At 41.4% G+C, this 20,904-nt stretch overlaps 1 protein-coding gene across 1 annotated transcript in view; it reads right to left on the bottom strand.

The window, feature by feature from the left end:
- Positions 1-20,904, bottom strand: part of gpc5a (glypican 5a) — a 146,489-nt gene that overhangs the window by 36,414 nt on the left and 89,171 nt on the right. Inside the window, exon 8 of the mRNA XM_084001279.1 lies at positions 12,034-12,196. Within this exon, the coding sequence (XP_083857405.1) occupies positions 12,034-12,196 (163 nt within the window). The remainder of the gene's footprint in view (positions 1-12,033; positions 12,197-20,904) is intronic.

Raw genomic sequence — 20,904 nt, 5'->3', positions numbered from 1 at the left:
GTCGGCTGACAAGACGTTATGGTGCGTTCAAGGCAGCCCGTAACTCGTGTTTTTCCGACCTGTGAAGTGGTACCAGTTCGATCTGGTACGAGTTCACGGGTCGGAAGTTAAGAGTGGCCGTTATAGTGACTTTCACAGGAAAAACAGGTCGGAGAAACGCGAGTTGCGGGTTTCCTGGAACGCTACAAAGTCGTAAGTCGTGACTTGAAGCTGTAATTTACGGTTTCAAAAGCCTGCCTGGAACGCAGCATTAGCCAAAACGACCGCTTACTTCTGCTTTAACTAATGCTTATTATTATAAAGTGTTACCTTGTGGGCTGCTATATAAGAAGCAGCAGGAACCAAAAGCAAGTAGAGTCTGTATCATGTGCTGGATAAATGCTAAAGGCTTTGAGGAAAAAACCTGAGTAAGTTGTTTAAACAAACTATTGATACAATATTGCAAGAGGGAAGTTGTGGTCAGTGGAGCCTTGAAAGCTTCTGCTCGGTAGAGAGAAGAGGAGAGAAGAGGAGCAGACATGCAGAAGGAAGAAGGGGTCAGAGTCGATGGGACGCCCGTCCATCACAGAGTCAAGTTTTCTTCACGGAGCGTTCGGCATCTGTGTTTACTGATAAAGCAGACTTTTTGGTATATGGGGCTGCTGTGTGTCTGACACCAAGCTGATTATTAAAACTGTTCACACAATGATGTGTGCTTGCCCTTTTCATGGTTCATTAACACAATGAGATGTCCTTCCACATGCGAGCCGCAGCTCATTAAGCCGGCCATTTAATCATGCAAGGTATGAGAAAATGATTGAAAAACAGGAATGTGCTGTTAGAGATAATGACAACTTACTACGGTTAGAAAGCTTTACCTTAAAAAAAATATAAATAAATAAATAACACAAACACCTGGCAGGGAAATGATAAAAGAAAATGCAAGGTTTCTATTATCTTACAATAAAAGTGTCATTATGTTTACTGTGGCAAATCAAAAAGCAATTGCATTTCACTTTCCTCCTCGCATGCTTTGAGTTAGAGCAGGCGTCGCCGTTCAAAGCACGTACAGTACACTTGGTGTGTATTTCATCTGACAAAGAATCCAATCTGAGCTGTGACCATATGTTAATGCCCAGCAGATACTAATCTGTATGCTTTCATCTGCCTGCTTCTATGGCTTACTTATGTGAAAGGGTACAATTTTTCATATTCGTAAACAAGAGGCGGCTAAATCTGTATTTTCCCCTGTGTACTTGAACAAGGACATAAAACAAAGAGGAGGGGGAGAAAAAAACCTTGGAGTATCTGGAAAGTATAGGAGACATTCTGGTCATTATGTCAGTGATTCACAGTACATGTATATGTTATTTCTGATTGATTATTGACTACACATACTGTATTCCCCTAGTATATCCCCTCGCCTCATCAATGTTATCTATTGAAGAGGTATAAATATCGACCCAGGTTGTCCAGGGTTATTATGGCCTCATTGCAGCCTGCAAAAAAAAATATGTTTTTCATGTTAAATAACATCAGAGTGTGCAGCTTCACAAAAGGCCTTTTTTTTGTTTGTTTGTTTTGCTTACATTACCGCGCCTCGCTAATCTTAGCAACGGTCTTGATAAGTCACGCACATCTATCATTCCCAATAGTTGAAAGCAGGCTGAGTTTGAGGGAAAAAAAAAAAAAAAAGGTGCACGATTACCCATATGAGTTAGATAAGCCCACAGCAAACGGGGGAGGCATTCGTGATGAGTCACAAGAGACTGATTATATAAACTAATCCCACAGTGAAGCTAAAAACCTGGAAAAACAATCTGTGGATGAGGAGGAGGCAGTGGGGTTAATATGTTTGAGGTAGTTGAGTAATCTAGGGTAGTTTAATAATCTAGGGCTTGTCAACATAAACTGAAGAAACATACAACACATGACAGAACTTCTAATGTACAGTAATGTTAGTTTAAGTGCATTTAAATTGGCTTTTCTTTTTCTCTGTTTGTGTTACAATGTGAAGTCTATAGGGGTGAAACTATTTACACTAAGATCTCTTCCTTTTCCTCCTGAGTCTCTCCAGCAGCACCGGCGTCTGCAGTACCACCAGCAGATCCTAAAGAAGTAAGTTAAGAAATAAGGTTTCCAGAGTTCTCCACCACACGTTAAACACCACAAGTTACACAGAACCGCCGGTGGTGGTGGTGTTATAAGAAATAGTGTGTGTGTGTGTGTGTGTGTGTGTATATTTGGCCAATAATTCGTGAACTCTGAGGTCTAGAATGAAATATTTACCCTAAGGTTTTCCAGCTGAAGTGAAACCCACAGGATGTAGTGGTTTTATTCCTGCCGCCTGAGTTTTGAGAATCCAAACTGTTTGGCCTTGGTATACAAAGTGAAATTGACTCCTCTAGCATCAGATGCTACAGCAGTGTCTATCATTGTGTGAGCAAGACCAGCTTCAGGCCAACAAGGCCAGAGTAACTTTTTTTTTTTTCTTTAAATTTTGCTACAAAACTCACAGTCGAGCTTCCTACTCTTCTACACCAACACTGCATCTCCAAACATGGGCATGTGTCAACATCTGGTTCTGAGACTTTAAACAGAAATGAGGTTATATTGTATTTCAAACCCATTTTGCATTCAGGCCAGTGGGGCCTTTCCACCACAGGGACTTCCCCAGGGGACTGAGAAGCTATCGAGGACATCATGTCATTGTTTTAAACATTAACCAGAAAGTCAGGCTTTGCTGTCTGTTTCAGGACCAGTCATAAAAGGTTATTTCACAGTGAAATCCCACTGACTAATACCATTACCATCATAATAAATTGGTCATTTTTAAATGGAAAATTTCACGTGCACTTTAGAAAAAAGTCATCAAAATGCCGTCTGCGAAACTTAACTTGGCAAAATTGCTGAATTAAGACTATAAATTCGTCATCAAATCATTTGCTGCATAAGTGCTGCAGCGCTTTTTAATGGCAGATGGTGCCTTTTCCTGGCAATCACTGGCAGCCACCTCATCTGTCTGCGATGACAGGAGCCATTTTACTAATGTACCCATGAACGCTTCATGTTTCATACAGTGTCCTTGACAGTCACCTCGTCCGTCTCCAGCTGGGAACAATCCTCTAGTGTGAGGATTTGCTTCTCCCAAACAAGAGCAGCTTCGGTGTCCTCACCTTCCCTGTTTGATTGCAGCTGAATATCGTAACAACCAGGACGGTGATCCCGTTGGTTCTGAGGTGATAATCATCTCCTGTAGCTCAGAAGGTGCCTGCACGCCTCGTCTGAAAGTGTGTGCCTTCTTTTAACAAGAGGGGAAATCATGTATGTATGATTTTTGTGCAATACTCTTCGTTTATCCATCTGGCCCCAGGATCCTGCGGCTGCAGTTCATTCCTTTCGGGTCCAATTATTCTCCCCCCCGTTTGCCTCCACCCAGTCACACTTCTCCACTCCAAATGGCTCTCCAGCGTCATTGCTGTGGATTCTCTTGTCATTCAGCTTGATGGCTTGCATGTCAATGTGCTGACTGGCGGTAGCCCTCCTCCTCATGAACCCAAATCCAGCTTTCATTTTGATCTCCAGCAATCTTTAGTATATTTCACTAAGTGTTTTTTTATTTTTTATATTAGTCTTCTATGTGTTGTTGACCTCGTATAATGCAAGAGGTTGCATGTATGAGTGTACCATTCAGTCTTCATGGTTGTTATTTAAGCCTATCCCCATGGGCTGGATGTAAGATAGAAATATTTGCCAGTATGATGCAATAAACTTTAACTGCACCAGAAGCTAAATCCTTCAGAATAACCAGTGAATCAACACATCTCCAAAACAGTCACAACAAAAACTGAACATTATGATTTCACGATATGATGATTGATTTTTTGTTGTTGTTGTTGTTGTATTTGTACTGTTCCTAATGAATTGAAACTTAATTAACATTTAAAGCTGAGGATCACTGCAACAGACTTAACGTCATAATTAATCATTTCCTAATCCCAGTGATGGAAAGTAAATATCTTAACATTAAGATACACTTTATTAATGCCAGGCTGGGAAATGACTGTGTTACAGTAGCAGGAAAATAACATACAGTGCAAATGGAAAAAGAAGAACAATTTTGAACAAATATGTACCTAATGTAAAGTAATAGCATGTACCAATTAATATGGAAAAGTATTTACACTTCAATAAGTTCAATAAGTGAGTGAATGTACTAAACTTGTGGCTGTTGTACTTTGTGTTTCTTTTTCTTTTACTACCTTATACTTCTACCTGCTTCAGTTGAAAATGAAATTTTGTTCTCTTCTTCCTTTACAACAGGTACCTCAGTCTTTAAGGGTCGTTTTCCTGCATTATACATACTTCATATTTTATAGACAGTGCAGCACAATGTAGTATTTCTGCTCTTACTAAAAGATGTGAACAGTTCTTCCACCACTGTCTAATTCAAACTGTGCCCAGGTTCATTTGTTCCATCTTACAGCTGTGCAGTGACAGCTCTGTCTTCAGTAGCTGCTGCTTTGGGCCTCGGGTGTTGTTTCCAATTCCCCTGCTGCGCTTTGCTCACATATTGACACACGTGTCACTTCAGCTCCGACACTCTGATGTCTGACAGGAGCAGCTCACGTCGGACAGTAGCTGGATGGTGCAAAGCCCTTGTGGGGATCTTTCATGATCAGTTTTGTCCCGTCTCGTCTTAAGACAGTCACGGAGGGAGTCGGCAGACAGTGAATGGATCATTTGTGCTGCTTCGCATTAATGCAGCACGATTAGTTTCTTCAACCGGTGGGTGTGGATTATTTCAGGACCCATTTACTTTTTGTAATGGTGACTGGTTCCTCTGGAAAACTACAATGGTCTGGTTTTGGTTTGGTTTGGTATACACCGATCAGGCCTAACACATTATGACCACTGATAGGTAGGGTGAAGAATACTTCATCATTAGTGGGTAGAATATATTAGGCAGCAGATCTGTCCTAAAGTTGTTTAGAAGCAGGAAAAATTAGCAAGTGTAAGGATTTACATATTATGTCACTTTTCCACAAAATAAAATAGTTCCCAAGTGTCTTAAATACATGTCTGTGACATGTTTCAGTCAAAATACCCCAAGGATCAAACATCACAGCTCTTTTCATCCTCTCAAAACAGCCCTGTTCAGAACGGCTGGTTTCAGTGCCTGTCCCTTTAAATGCAAATGAACCACTACTTGCCTCGCCTCTTCTACTGGTACCATGTAGGGGTGGGGTTTATGCAAATTTGGAAATTAGTTACATTAGATTTACTAGATTTCAACCTCGGGAGCCTGAAAATTACAGATTTTTTTGTCAATTCTCACATTTTGGGGGCCGGAAGACAGGACAAACACCCGAATATATGTTAAAGAGCCTTTAAAAAGTTACATTTCCATAATATGTCCCCTTTAAGCAAGTTTGACAAAGGTCCACACTGTGATGTCTAGACGACTAGGTCAGAGCATCTCAACAGCTGCAGCAGTCGTGGGGTGTTCCCGGTCTGCAGTGGTCAGGATCTATCAAAAGTTGGTCCAAGGAAAGAACAGTGGTGAACCACGGGGCCAAAGGGTCACGGGGAGGTGCGGGGCGGGGGGGCGGGAGGGGGCTCAAACTGCTGAAGAAGTTCATGCTGGTTCTGATAGAAAATTGTCAGAATACACAGTGCAGCACAATTTGTTGTGTATTTGGCAGCCAAACACAATATCAGGCAGGTGGTCCTCATGTTATGCCTGATCAGTGTTTCTATAATTACCTCTAATATAATAGTATATAATTACCTCTACCCCATTAACAAATGTAATAAATCAACTTATTTGTACTGTACAACCTATTTTAAAACATTAAATACTCATCTTTAGTCAGACTATGACATGCAGCCACATACATTTGAAGTAACCATAACACTACACTTAACAGCGCCCTCTTTGTGATATGAGAAAGTCTTTGACGCATCCCCGAATCGTTAACTAGATCATGGGGTTAATCTAATCAAGTGATAATCAGACAACGAAGGAATCCACCCAGTATCGCTCGCTGGTCAAAAAGGTTATGAGCCACACTGCTGTAAATGATTTTGATCCCATTTTCACTGGCGCAGTGGAGGGCAGGAGTCACAGCAGGTGACCTAATTTGATCTCATTCTGTAATGAGGATAAAGATCTTTCTAACAAGGCCGGCCAAGTATTACACAGCCTGTTAGGAAATTTCCAAACAGCTCCCAGTGACAGGCCTATTACTGTATGTCCAACAAAGTGGCCTTGATGAAATCCCCTATCGCTCAGATCTCTCATTTAGGGCTGGAACATATACAACACTGTAAACTATTTCAGCAAATTGGTTTTTCTAAATGAGTGCTGACCCCTGCACCCTGTATCCCCGACGAGTGCCGTTAATGCCCATTATCACTTGACATTAGATAGTGGAGGAGTTCTACTGTACGTGCAACAGCCACATTCATTGTTCATTCACCACCCGAGTGTGAGGGAGAAGATCGGATAACATCGAACACTCTTCTGCTGAGACACTATTAATTAATAAGGCTCATGCTAAAGGAGCCTCTGCCCTTCCCCTCATTGTGCTTACCTGCTAGAAATCGATTTGTGTCTCTCTTGCTGCCACTGCACTAAACAGATGTCTCTCTGCAGTACAATACTCATGCTGCAAGCAATCACGCTGTCTGCAGCTAAACCACGGCATGCTGGATAAAAGGCTCGGAGCTGCCTGTGGGGTTGGGAGCAATGAAAGACCTTTTAATTGTTCTCCTCCCCCAAAGGCGTTGTGGACAGGTCACAGAAATCTAAGATTTAGTATTAGATAAAGGGAAATTGAGGAGGAAAAAAAAAAAACTCTCCCTTTTTTTTCCTCCTCTGGTGTCTCTGAGCTGACACCAGCCACAAACTGTGGAGAAGTTTGAGTAAAACTTTTTAAGTACAGCTCTGGGGATTTTATGTCCACTACTTTAGACCAGACTGAAAAATCTATAGGTCAGACTGCCATGACATTTTGAATAGATGGTCATTCATAGTCCCCAGAAGATGGCACCTTGTTATCATTTCATCTACTGTAAAAGCAGCAGTAGGTCACCTGTTGGATGGGTTGGCAAAGAAATCTGGACAGATGTTCCTGGTTTCCAGATGATGAACCCTGAAAACTGTTGAATCCCTAGTGTCAACAGCTGGTTCACATCTGCAGTTCTTAGGATACGTATTAGTAGTCTTAATATTTGTATCCGTATTCATATTTGTCCTGATCAAATATTGGACATCCTGACACACTTAAGTAAGAGATGTGAGGATGATGCCATCCCAACATCCATATGGAAACATGTATTTGCATGTTTGGATGTTGATGTTAAAGGGATATTTCAACATTTTGGCAAATTGGCCCATTGCCATAATCCCTATAGATTTAGCAGTAGGTTCGTTACCTTTAATGGTCAGTGCAAGCTATTTTTAGAACGGCGGAGCAGAGTTATGAGATGAAGTTGTTTTAGAGGCAAAGGCAAGAAAAACTGCCCCCGACAGGAACGCGCATCAGCGGTTTTGCATGAATTTACCTCTAAAACAACTCTGTCTGGTAACGTTCTGTCATTATCTCATAGCGTGGTGAATGTGCAGGTCACAACTTGTCCACCAGAGCCTTTTGGAGTTGTTGGATTGTGTATTTGATGAGTTTGATGAGGGAAAACAAGAAATCCCATGAGCCTCTGTAGCGTAGCTCTGAGCAGCTCGCGGCTCTGCTCCGCTGTTCTAAAAATAGCTTGCACTGACAATTAAAGGTAACGAACCTACTCCAAAAACTATAGGGATTGTGGCAATGGGCCAATTTGCCAAAATGTTGAACTATCCCTTTAACATAATCCTAAAGTACCACTTTGGTTCGGTTCAGTCTCACAGAGCTGCAAGGAAGACTGCAAACTTTTATATGTCATCATCTCAAAACTGATTAATTAGTCATCACAGCTTAAGTGGGAAAAGTGTATTTACTTTATTCAAAGTTTAGCCTGGCGAGGTTTTTATGTGATTAAATCAGGTGTATAATTATCTCATCAGGTTTAATCATGAAGCAGGGCTGTGGCAGTGAACCTTCCAGCTACTTCTCGCCTCCGTCTTATTTATCAAAATAGCAGCGTTAAGACTTGTGCAATAAGTGACTGACACAAAGCACACACAACTGGAGGCTGGAGACAACATGGCTGCACAGACATGGGCTTCACCACAGCTCCTGTAAGAGTTATTCCAGTCATGTCTGCTATAATTAGTGATTATGATCCTGCAATACTCACCACTGTGATCTCACAACAGTTCTGACATTGTGGTGCTGGTTCTCATTAGCGTTAAATGATCATTTCATTTAATTAATGAGGGAACGTTGAATGTGTGTGTTTGTCGAGGCGATTGGCAGCTAGGTAACAACTGGGGGAAAAAAACAAAAAAACAAAACAAGGCCTGATGTGGAAAGACAACGCACGCAACAAATTCCTGGATGCTCTCACTCTGTCTGTCTGGGATTTCCTCACTCGACTTCTGTCTGTGTTACATAATGATCTGGGAGGAGTGAAGAAGTGAATCAGTCTTTTTCTCTTTTCATTGTGTACTTTCAATAATTCTCTGGGTTTACACACAAACACACAGATCAACCTGATTGTGTTTTTACAAAAACAGACACTCCGTCAGGTGGCTCAACAATCTGGAGGCCGAGATGTAATAAATCCAACCCTGCTGCAAATGCTATTGTAAAAAAAAATATGTCTTGAAATGTTTCTAACAGATGAACAGTTGACTGTATTGTTGCTTCTTGTTACATACATAGTACTCATTCTCACACGACAGTAATTCTGCTTAATGAGGATAATCCTTTAAATCAGGCTCCTATTGTCAGTATTGAGCTTATTCCATTTTATTTCCTTATCATGCTGATCCATCGTCAGCATGTTCAGCTGATAAACATCAAAAGGCACAAAGGAGAGGGATTATGGGTAATTGCACAGAGAGAGAGAAATCACACTAAATTTAGACAGGCACACTTGCTATTAAATGGCAGCTGGAAATATATCGCAGGGTCCTTCACTTTGTTTCTTGTTGTCAAAGATTTTTTAAAAAGCTTCCTGGGATTCAACTCACTTGTTAATAATCCCACAGTGACGTGTCATGTTGTTTAAAGTTGACTTTATCTCTGTTTATGTGGGGGTTTTCCGTTCGTTCTCTCACCTCTGCGGCTTTTTTCTACCTGGTGCTGTGGTTTCCTTTGTTTCTGGGTCTGTAGCTGTGTTTAATATTTCATGTCTGTCTCTTTGGCTTTCTGTTTTTGAAGTTTTCGAACAGAGGCTGGATGAAAAAACCAACAATGTTCATTAATACTGTATCCTCACCTCAGTGATTTAGCCTCGTGGCAGCCAATTTATAGACGCTGCCTTGCTGCAGTAAAAATGCAATAACTTCTCAGGACTCGACTGTATTTCTATCAAGAAATAAAACTGAATTAATTACATTTTTATCATCCGTAGAGGAGTACGGTAACGTGTTGACTCTCCAGTATTTGGCGACAGTACAGCTGATGCCGATTTGCACGACTCGCTTGTCTGATCGGAGCGGGTGTGATCATCACAGTGTATCTCAGACACAGCAAAACTCTCCCGCTGCACTGAGAGTCATGTACTGCAGCGAAGCAATCTGTGTGCTATTTAGCATATCATATTGTCAGGCAACTTGTTATGATTCTTAGTTGACGGTTTAATTAGACTTGCAACATCGTTCTGGCTTCCTGTTGCTTGAAATGCTGGAGCTGTAATCAGAATTTTTGTTTTTTTTAAGTATAAAAATGTGTAAAAACAAAAAAAAACTGTCAAAACAGTGTGACAATGTGACAGGAGTGTACTGTAGTGATTAACCTGCAGAGAACTATCCCCTGAATGTGCAGCTGGCCCCGGCTTTACACAGCTCTACAAGCATTTCAGACAGATATGTAGCAGCTGCACAGTGATCACAGCTCAGGAACCAGAGATTTCTCTCAGGAGTTGGTTGATACCAAAAACTAAGTAGAAAAAGACCCTGAATATAAGACTTTCATTTTTCAGCTGCTCTGGAAAAAACTCTAAATGAATGATAATGTTGTTGAATGTGTAAATAACTGATCGCTAATAACTTTATAGTGACCCCGTGTGGTCAAAAAGGAGTTGTTATGCAACTCAGGTTTGATTAATAACTTCATAAGTAACAAAATAACATTAATGGTAAATTTATAAAGCATTGAGTCCAAGGTAAAGCATCACACCGTGGTGGTTTAGACCAAATGCAACACTGCAGCAACAGCAACAACAGTAGCGAGGTGATATCGACTGTACGACTGTCTGCTAAAGCACGTACACGCTGACCGCTTCTTGTGAACACACCAGGTGTTTATTCATCACCAGTGTTCCCATTTGATGAGCCAAATGAGGGTGTAACACTTGTTTATTAACCTGCCTCGTACCTCAGTTGGTGTCTGCAAGCGTTACATGTCGGCCTCGGTGACAATGATGGTGGAGAATGATTCAGCGAACAGCGGGATGTTTGTTTATCTGTGACCTTTACTCACTCCTACGGGCTGGAGAGGTGTTTTGGATTAAACCTCCAGCAGATGAATACTGAACTATTACAACATTAATACAGGTTTAATTTGTTTAGTTTTTTTTTTTATTTACAATGCTATGGTTTAATTAAGGCTGTTGTGAAACAGCAGACTCTCCTTCAGTATGATTTGAGGACTTATTTGTTTCTTTTCATAAAACACAATGGATTTGTTTTTTTAAATTAACAATCCTATATTTTGGTGAGACAGCAATAAGACATGATGTTGTTAGCGCTGCTGTGTCCTTGGCTTGCAAAGATCCCAAATCCATTTAAATCCAATTAAAAAACACCAAAGGCAAGTAAAATATGCATGTATGCATGTGTGTATATATGTATATACAGCATGTATATACACAAATACATCCACGTTCTTTGATATATCAATTTTTCCAGCAGCAAAAATCTTAAAAGCAAAAACCCTGCGGACGTCTGCAGGGACCAACCAGAGGTCTGGTTGAGGTGAAGAATCCTGAGTGTTGGTGTGAGGGTCAGGCAGCGGGGGACAGATGCCCGACAGAGGTCACAACAGACAGTGGGTCATAAATATGGGAGACAGGTTGATCTGGCCTACGACAAGGAAAGGGCGGCTCCACTGTAATGGGTGATAAATGTCAGAGCCTCCCTACAGCCTCACATGAGCGATTGTTAAGCAGCTTCCAGAGCCCGAGCTGCCGAAGCCTCGAGACAGACTGACAAGAGGCAGAGGAAACATTTACACGGACAGAACGGCTTGTTTGGATGACACCCCCCCATCAGCACCCACCCCCCTTCCTCTTCCTCGCTGTCGCCATAGGCAGAGCGAGCGAGGTGATTAATCAGGTTGTTAGCATGTTTGATGGAGAGTAAAGGAGAGAGGAGAGGAGGAATCCATGTGCTGAGAGGAGTGGAGAGTGTGAAAGGTAAAATGAAGAGGAGAGCTCTGCTGCTGTGATTCATCAGGGGTTACTGATCCTCTGGGGAGCAATAATTTCAATAATTTCTAAAGTAACAGGCCTTGATTGCAATAATGTCCCCATAGCAACTATTATCTTTAATGACTATTATTATGGCTGTCATAAAAATGGAGACTGGAGGAAGTCTTATTAAAATATAGCGTTATGCAACTGCACCTTTCAAGGCCTTCACTGATCAAAAACTAGTTTTCATTTTGAAATTCACCACAGAAACTGACAGGATGGATGTCTGAAAGGCTGTTTGAAAGGATTTATGGTACAGTACATATGGTATGTGCTATATATATATATGTATTTGGTATATAATGATGTATTTTAATGGCTGGTATTAGAGTTATTTCTTGATTTTATTCTGGAATGTTTTGCATTTAATTGTCAGGGACCAGTGGGATCTATGTGGGTCGCTTATAGGTAATAAATAACATGGTGACTTGATGCACAGTTTGAATAAATTACCAAAGAAAAAGAAAGACTTACTTTTGAAGACTCTGGACACTTTTCTCTTCACTTCACCGCCACCTGATCCACCACAACCGTCTTCATCATCACAGTCACCGCTGTAATGTCCCTCCACGTCTCCACTGCCCGTTTCAATCTGGTCCAGTGAGCCAAACTTAGGAATGGACTTCCCCTGCAGCAGCTGAAACAAAGGGGGAAAAAGTTTCTTTGTCAGTTGTTTGTTTTATTTCAACTCATGTAAAGCCCTTTGAGACAAACTCTTTGTAAAAACGGGCTATACAAATAAAATTGCCTTGCCTTGCCTTGCCTTGCCTTTTCCTTAGTGCAAAATCATTTACACCTGCGTTACATGCATATCATGTTCACATTCAATATTCACAACAGGCTACTCTGAACAAGGTCCCTTAATGCCAAGGACAGTACAGAATATTCTTTCCGGAAATGAAGAGGGAAAACAGGGAGAAAATGCAGAAGAGCTGCTGATTATTAATCAACCACCGTAACAGAAACTAAGAATGGACAGGACCGCTGCTGCAAATGGCAAAACAATCGAATTCCTTTTCTTATTTTTTAGGTTTTTCTAATATTTCTTTTGTGACACTTAAAACTGTATCTGAATTGCATATTAAAGGTACATTGTGTAGGAATTACTTCTATCTCGCGTTGCGGTTGTATATCGCAAGCAACTCAATCGTATTTTTCATGTTGCATTCAGCTGAAATTGGGCAGACGGCAGACAGACAACAGCCGCTGCACGTAACGGCATAAACAAGCCTCTATGTAAACAAGTGGTCCGTCAGCACGAGGCAAAACGATACACGTGATAATATGTTGTCATGGCAATGTCGTATTGTTTACAGGGGTGATTACTGATTAATGAAAAACAGACTTTTAAAAGAAATAATCGATTTTCGTGAATAGATAACAGGATAAGTTACACAATGTCCCTTTAAACTCCTGTGTAATGGTGTTTACTCTGGTCCACTCACTAACTTTAACTAGTTTACTGTCAAGTTACTGTAGATAAACCAACAAGTGTCAAGTTGAAATTACTTATTCTTCACTTTTGTGTCCTGAACCTACCGTTACCAACACAAGCTTGTTTACACTCAGTGCCTCTTCCTGCTCACTGGTTTATTAAAGACACAAAATGTAAATTTAAATCCATTTTCACAATATGGGGCCCTTTTAAGGAAAAAAAAAAAAAAAAAAAACTTGGGTGGCTGGTGGTGAATTAACTTTTTTTTTTCAAAATGACTATGAGCATCAACAATTATCCTGATCACCTCCACCTACAAACTGCACTTTAATGAATCAACACTGTGAGCGATGTGACGCTCACCCGTCTCAGCTGCAGCGGCCTGCAGGGCGGCTGAACTTTCTACTGTGCCGCTGTGCAGGAGAATCTCAATCAAAGACTGTGTGATACCGGGGGAAATGCATTCGCTAATTGGCTCATTTAAATTCATGGTGCGTCATTGGAAACAAGAGCGAATGCTTTGTGTTGATCAGAAAGGTAGTGTCTATGCTAATTAGTTACTGCTGTGGTTCAGTGCAAAGGAGCAGTGAAGTGTCAGGGCCGCTGCCATGGCTGAGCTGGGACATATCTGTGCTGGTAATTAGCCTGTCTGGAGTCTTTGCTCTTCAGCGGTGACAGGTTAGAAGATGGAGAATATTGAGGGTTTGTGCCGATCTAAGCGCTCCCTCCCTGTGTGTAATTGGCGTGATTTTCTTTCCAATTACATGAGAAATCAAACCAAATGTTTAATACATTACGTGGAATAATGAGTTTCTGTCTCGCCTAGGCTGGTGTTGAGGGGTTGGACTGGATTTTAACTTGGTGTTTGTTCGATGTGCAGGAGGCATAGGAGAAGACTACTTGAACGCACCATGAGGGCTCACATGTCTCTAACTTATGGATACAGCAGCAGGAGGAGGAAGACCAGACCTTCATCATCATGGTTACAATATGAAACATGTGGTTGAGGTTGTAGACTAACAAAGCATGCTTATAAAACCACATTTACACACTGTGCCACCTGACTAATCCTATCATAATTACTGCAGCTGCGGCAGGTCACATAACAATAAAACATACAGGTTACCGTTTCACACACGTACGAGGACTCGGTGTGTGAAGTTCAAAGGCTGTCGACTCTGAACTCTGTTTGAAAAGTTAATTAGTCTCCTTATGGAGGACAATACGCAGCTTTAACATTCACAGAGTCACGTATGTTTGTGCACAGAAGAAGAGAAGGTGTTTCGCTTTATAATTACATGAGGTCAAGTCTCTAATTACAACTTTACTCTTTAGAAACTTTGAAAATTACACGTTGTTGTCAATCACACGTTGTTGTCAATCACAGGATATCATCTGCTATATATATATACACAGTATATATACACACACATATATATACTATATTAAAAAAAGGGATCAGAAAGCAACATGAAACCAAAATGGCCTCATCAATTTTGCAGTCAAAGACGGAAGTTCTGTGTAAACATCACACATTTCCAAAATTCAGCTGTAAACCCATCTGTAATTCATAATTCATACATTTTCTTTCATATATTTAAAAGATGTCTTAAGCATGTGTTTCGGTTAGCGTGGTTACTGGCAGATGACATCATTCGCTTCAAACAGCGGCGATAAAGTCTTGTTCGCTAATGACGTTCCACGACAAACTAATTGGGAAACATTTGCCATGTCTGACCACGTCTTTGTGTCAGTCAAGCAGACGACTCTGTTCTTTTACTCCTCGGGGCCGGGAAGGAGAGTAACCGCTGTGCATTTGATTGTATTGAACAGCTGTACCACTCTTACTGACACACAATGAGACAGAGCCTGAACAGCCTAACGGTGTTATTAGCCTCACTTCTGTGGATGGCGTGGGTTTTTTTTTTTTTTTTTTTGGTCTAACACCGGGCTTGTGAGACAGGTGCTCTGATTCATTCAATGCATCTCCAGATGAGAAAAAGCTCCGAGTGTGGGAACCCTTGGGCAGGCCTCTGGCTGTTATTGCCTGAGTGTGGAGAGAGTTAGTGAGGACCAAATAATACCAATTACTCTTTTCACAAACAAACTGCCCACGCGCTAATAAACTGCACCACTGCACACTTACTATAGAGTTTTCTGAGCGCAGACATCCCCCAGTGGTCGGTCGCTTCCTTTTCATTTTCTAATTCTTGCACCAATTAAGAGCTAAATCGACTCAACACAATGACAAACAACAACATTTCTACAAATCCTTGCCGTTTCAAAATACACAGCACACAAGTTCGTGACCAACTAGGTCTTAAAGGGATAGTTCAACATTTTGGCAAATTGGCCTATTGCCATAATCCCTGTAGTTTTAGGAGGAGGTTCGTTACCTTTAATTGTCGGTGCAAGCTGTTTTTAGAACGGCGGAGCAGAGCCGCAAGCTGCTCAGAGTTACACTACCCAAATACCCAAATACACAATCCAACAACTCCAAAACACTCTGGTGGACAAGTTGTGACCTACACATTCACCACGCTATGAGATAATAACGGAAGGTTACGAGACAGAGTTGTTTTAGAGGCAAATGCAGAGACTGCTTGCCAAAAAAACTGCCCCAGATGGGAACACGCATCAGCGGTTTTGCATGAATTTACCTCAAAAAACAACTCATAACGTTCCGTTATTATCTCATAGTGTGGTGAATGTGCAGGTCACAACTTGTCCACCAGAGCATTTTGGAGTTGTTGGATTGGGTATTTGATGAGTTTGATGAAGGAAACCAAGAAATCCCATTAGCCTCCGTAGCGTAGCTCTGAGCAGCTCACGGCTCTGCTCCGCCGTTCTAAAAATAGCTTGCACCGACAATTAAAGGAAACGAACCTACTGCTATGACTATATAGGGATTATGGCAAAGGGCCAATTTGCCAAAATGTTGAACTATCCCTTTAAGATTTAACGGAAATTTGTAGAGACATGTAGAGATGTCCAGAGACAGTTTTGCATCACGTGTACAAACCTCTACATACTCCTTTACTTTACAAAGGGAGAAAATTAACAGCGAACTAAGAAAAGAGTTTGGCCTTTAGACTATTTTTCAGAGATGGGTGATAATAGCCGATCCTCTCTTCCTTATTTGTACTTATACTGTAATTTGTTGTAGCTGCTGCTTAATGAAAATTCCCCACCTGCTTCACATTAAAATACCTCCACTGGTAAGCGACTACTCAGAGATAACTTTGCACTTTAAACACTTAGAAAAGACAAAAACAAAATCTTCCTGAGGCAATTCAATTCCCTCTGTGGCTCATCGGGTGAAAATTCTTTAACATCCCAGTTGAATTCACAGGTGGCCTTTCTTCAAACCTTTAAACCTCTGTCATATAACTGCACTGTTGATAATCTAGAAAACGTAGAGATGATAGTGTGGATGGATCGTTTATAGTGACATTCCTACATAGCAATTGTGTGTTCAGGGTTTACACACAGTGGGGCTGGAGCCGAGTCCTGAGGGTGCAGTTTCCCCTGGTCCGGTCCCGGTTTCATCACAGCGCTGACATATAGAGACAAACAACCGTTCCCACTCACATTCACACCAATTTAGAATGATCAATTAACCCTAACCTGCTTGTCTTTGAGATGTGTGTGTGTGTATGTGTGTGGTGGGGGGGCTGGACTCCCCGGAGAGAGCAGCACATAAAGGTGTGGGGGAGGACACGCAAACGCCACACACACATAGACTCTTCATGTCTGAGGCAACGAGTGAGCGAGTCCGTTTACGACCAGATAAAAACATAACGACTCCACGCAGCTGTATTTTTTCTTCGGTGTTGATCAGTTGGATGTTCTGGAGGATGAATATGTTGAATACTATCACTCACTAAACCTCAGTGTGTCGACTCAACACTGTCTTTGTGCGGATGTTAGCACTTCGCTCAAAGCACTACTGTGCCTGGAGCTGTTAGTGTGGGTGCAAGCCTTGTTATAAAAACATTATTCATATATACATTTCTTGTTTACACGCTTTGTTGTCTTTTCCTGTCTTTGGTAACCTCAGATCTCCACACTTACGAAAAACGACATTGCCCCCCTTGTTATTTTTTATACATTTCTGAACCCACCAATGTACACATCACACAGTTTTTCAATAATACCAGATGTTGCATCAGGAATCACAACAAAGCCTGGAGTTTGTGAGGCTTGACTCTCATCACCGCACCATGGAGACTGGATTTTGACAGACTGTGCACGGTTTTGGTAAAACTCTGACTGCACATGACTGGGAAACTGCCGCAAAACGGTGCTAAAGCCCCAGCATCAAACATTTACTGGCAAAACCCTTCTCCGGGCTGCGTGATATCTTCATTAAGCCACTGCATAAGGAAAAACCCAAGGCATCATCAAGGACAGCAGTCATCCAGCAGCCCACACACTATTCTCAGTCCTGCCATCTGGAAAATGCTACCGGAGCATTTAATCACGCACCACCAGTTTCAGAGACAGTTTCTTCCCACAGGTAGCTCGTCAGAGAATGAGTAACACACACACACACACACACACACACACACGCACACAGACACACACACACACACACACACACACAGTCACATAAGTGCAGATATTATAACTGTGCCTACAATGTCTATGTATACTTTGATATTTTTGAAGTATCATCTTCTATCTATAGCATTTTCAAGCAATTTTCAAGAGTGACACAGTGCCACAGTTATATTCATCTTTTAATACCAATAAACTGGAGACTGTTTTTTTTTTTTTTTTGTCACAGGTGTGATTGAAATCCTCAAGTTACAGAAGGTCACAATCTCTCCTTCTGTGTTCAATAAAAGCCAGAGGTGTTTTCTTTTTTCTTTTTTTTTTGTAGAACATTATTTTGTCAAAGTGAAATTGACCTTTGACCATTTGGATATACAACGCCATCAATTCATCATTTCATCCTATAAATGTGGGTCATATTGTATCACAAGTAGTGATTGAATTCTTGCTTTACTGCAGAATACACAATGTGTGAGAGTGTGAGAGTGTGTGTGGTCACAGCGACCTTTGACCTTTGACTACGAAATTCTGATCAGTTCATCTCAGAGAAGAGATTTCCCTCAGGTGTTTGTGAGATATAGTGCTCAAGAGGACGGCAGTGATGGTTTGGATATCCCATAAACATCATACTGCACTGCCGGCCAGGGCAGGCACTAGTGCAGAGGTTTAGATAGACAATAGACAATAGACAACATCTATTGCACGTCTGTCCGTCCTGGGTGAGGGATCCCTCCTCTGTTGCTCACCCTGAGGTTTCTCCAATTTTTCCCTGTTAAAAGGGTTTTCTATGGAGTTTTTCCTCAGTGGATGTGAGGGTCTAAGGGCAGAGGATGTTGTTGTGATGCCATGTAAAGCCCTTTGAGACAAACTGTTGGTAAAAACGGGCTATACAAATAAAATTGCCTTGCCTTGCCTTGCCTAGTTAAGAGTATCTAAACTCTTCATGTATTTCTGTCTGTAAATATGTTTTTTGGACCTGTGTATGGGGTCATCAAAAACATCAAACCATGTGATTGTTGCAGAGTTTCTGAAGTATTGTCATAAAGCAGAGAAAACAGAAAATATCACTGTACGGCCATCTAATGCTTGAAATGTTCACTTAGCTGTCAGCTCCAATTTATAACCTCGAACCATTAAAGATGCTGTATGTGCTCAGGCTGTGTTGACAGTAATGGAACAAGGTGCTGCCCATGTTACTCTGTATCTTATAAATGGACATTATGGCGACAGTTATCCTGCCCACACAAACCGCCCATCAATATTTCCTAACACAGACAACAGGCGGCAGCTGTAGTCGCGAAAATAAAAAGGCAAAGAAATAAAAGTACCAGCCAGTGAGAAGAAGCAATGTGTTGATTAAAATAAACAGTGCACATTTTGTATAGGGTGCATTTCCTAAAGAGGTGCAGGGTGTCATGTGGCAAAACGAATCACACCTTCAAAGCCCAGAGATGAATCAAGCTGTGTGTGGATTTTAAGCTCATTAGTATTCCCTTTGAACACATTCTACTATCTGTAAATAGTGGGTGGAGGAGAAATCTTACAATGATCATATTTGCCAGTGAAGAGAAGAAAAGTGTCAGGATGTGAGCAGGTCCCAAGACGCACACTGTCATTTTCCATCTCCCTCACTGCAGCAGCACCACTGACAGGGTGTTTATCCAGGCCGGGTGCAGCAGCAGAGAGGCAGAGGGTCAGCGAGTGAGAGGGGGAAGCAGGAATTAGAATAAAAAAGTGAATTTCTCCAAAGTGGTATAATTTTAAATTAACCCTCTGTTCTATGACTCAACATTTGGAAGATTTCAAGGATGTCCAGTGTTTCTTTAGTATTTCCAGCACGTCCCATCCCGACAGTAGCATATAAAGCCTGATCATGTGCGTTCATCAAAGTTTATTTTATTAGGAGAAACCCCCTTGAGATGAACCATCTCGTTTTTGAAGGGGGTCCTGACATATAACACAAACAAGGACAAAACAGAACAACAATCAGCAAGCTTACAGACATACAGTACCACAACGAAGACAACGCACATCATCAACACACAAACATACAACGAATACATGAATAAACACAACCACTAGGTGGCCAGAGTTACAAATGAACAGATACTGACCTAGCAAAACTATGAGAAAGAATAAATAATTTGGTAAAGAATAAAAAATAATAATAATACAGTGAGTGAAAATATCATCTGAAACATCTGTAACCTGAGCTTCACCGCTAGACGTAACATAACAACAATTGCTGTCCTGTGGGAGACGCTACAGGACAATTGCCTCCAAAACAACCCACTTCAGAATCAGTTTCATTCCCACCGCAATAAATATCTTGAACTCTGAATGTTGAGGAATAAACACGGCCCTATATGCATTATGATGTGTTTGTATGTATGTCTATATATGTTATATGTTTGGAACCTGTACTGGAAGCAAATTGCACCAGCCTGGCTGTGCATTAAAAAGAATCAATCAATCAATCAACAATGGTGGACTTCCTTCACCTCCATAACGCGTCATCGAATGGCGTATTTGTTCTAGCGCGACTTCTCGTATAGTCGACTGACAATGTTTGGAGTTATACGTTTTACAGCACGCAAGCGTTCCACATCTTCCTCTCTGTAAATGGTGTGTGGCGATGTTACAGCGCCACCACAGGCCTAGTGTATGTTCCACAGCGTACTTTCAGAAAGACACAAGTCATATTGTCATTGCAATGTTGAACAGTGCCATCGCACATCGGACATTTTGCAGATATCGTGCAGCCTAGTGTTAAGAAGGTAACTTTAAACAGAAATGCTCTTTTCCCACTTGATCTTTTCACTGACGGAGTAGAGAAGTAGTATTGTGTTGAGTGCCTCACTTGATATACTGAGGAATGTGGAATCAAAAGCTCTTGAAAATAAGTATTATAATAGAAGAAGTAGTAATAATATGCATCATTCTTCAGCCTCCATTATTATCTAGAATTATAAAGACGCAAAACCACAGCAAAGAGCACGCAGCACTGCACTGCATGACATGCTCTTCCATTACCATTAACAAAAGGCATTATGGTTTATTTTGAGAGAATCCCACAGACACTTCCCTGCTGCCATAAACACCCGCTGCAGCACCGAATGGGCAATAATCCACCGTCCAGGTTTACTACATTCGCTACACACTGCAGTGCCAGAGCGCTTTGGTATCCAGATGGTAACAGCGCGTAACACACGATCGCCACATCCACCATTCGATTCTCGGCCCAGGGACCTTTATTGACTGTCACAGCCCTTCTTCTCCTTCCCCTCCATGTTTCCTGTTTGTCTGTCTCTCTGCTGCTGACTCTCAAATCAAAAAAAAAGGGCACGACGGAC

This window comes from Trachurus trachurus, assembly GCF_905171665.1.
Source record: "Trachurus trachurus genome assembly, chromosome: 3".
NCBI lineage: Eukaryota > Metazoa > Chordata > Actinopteri > Carangiformes > Carangidae > Trachurus > Trachurus trachurus.
This window is presented reverse-complemented; position numbering and strand designations above follow the sequence as displayed.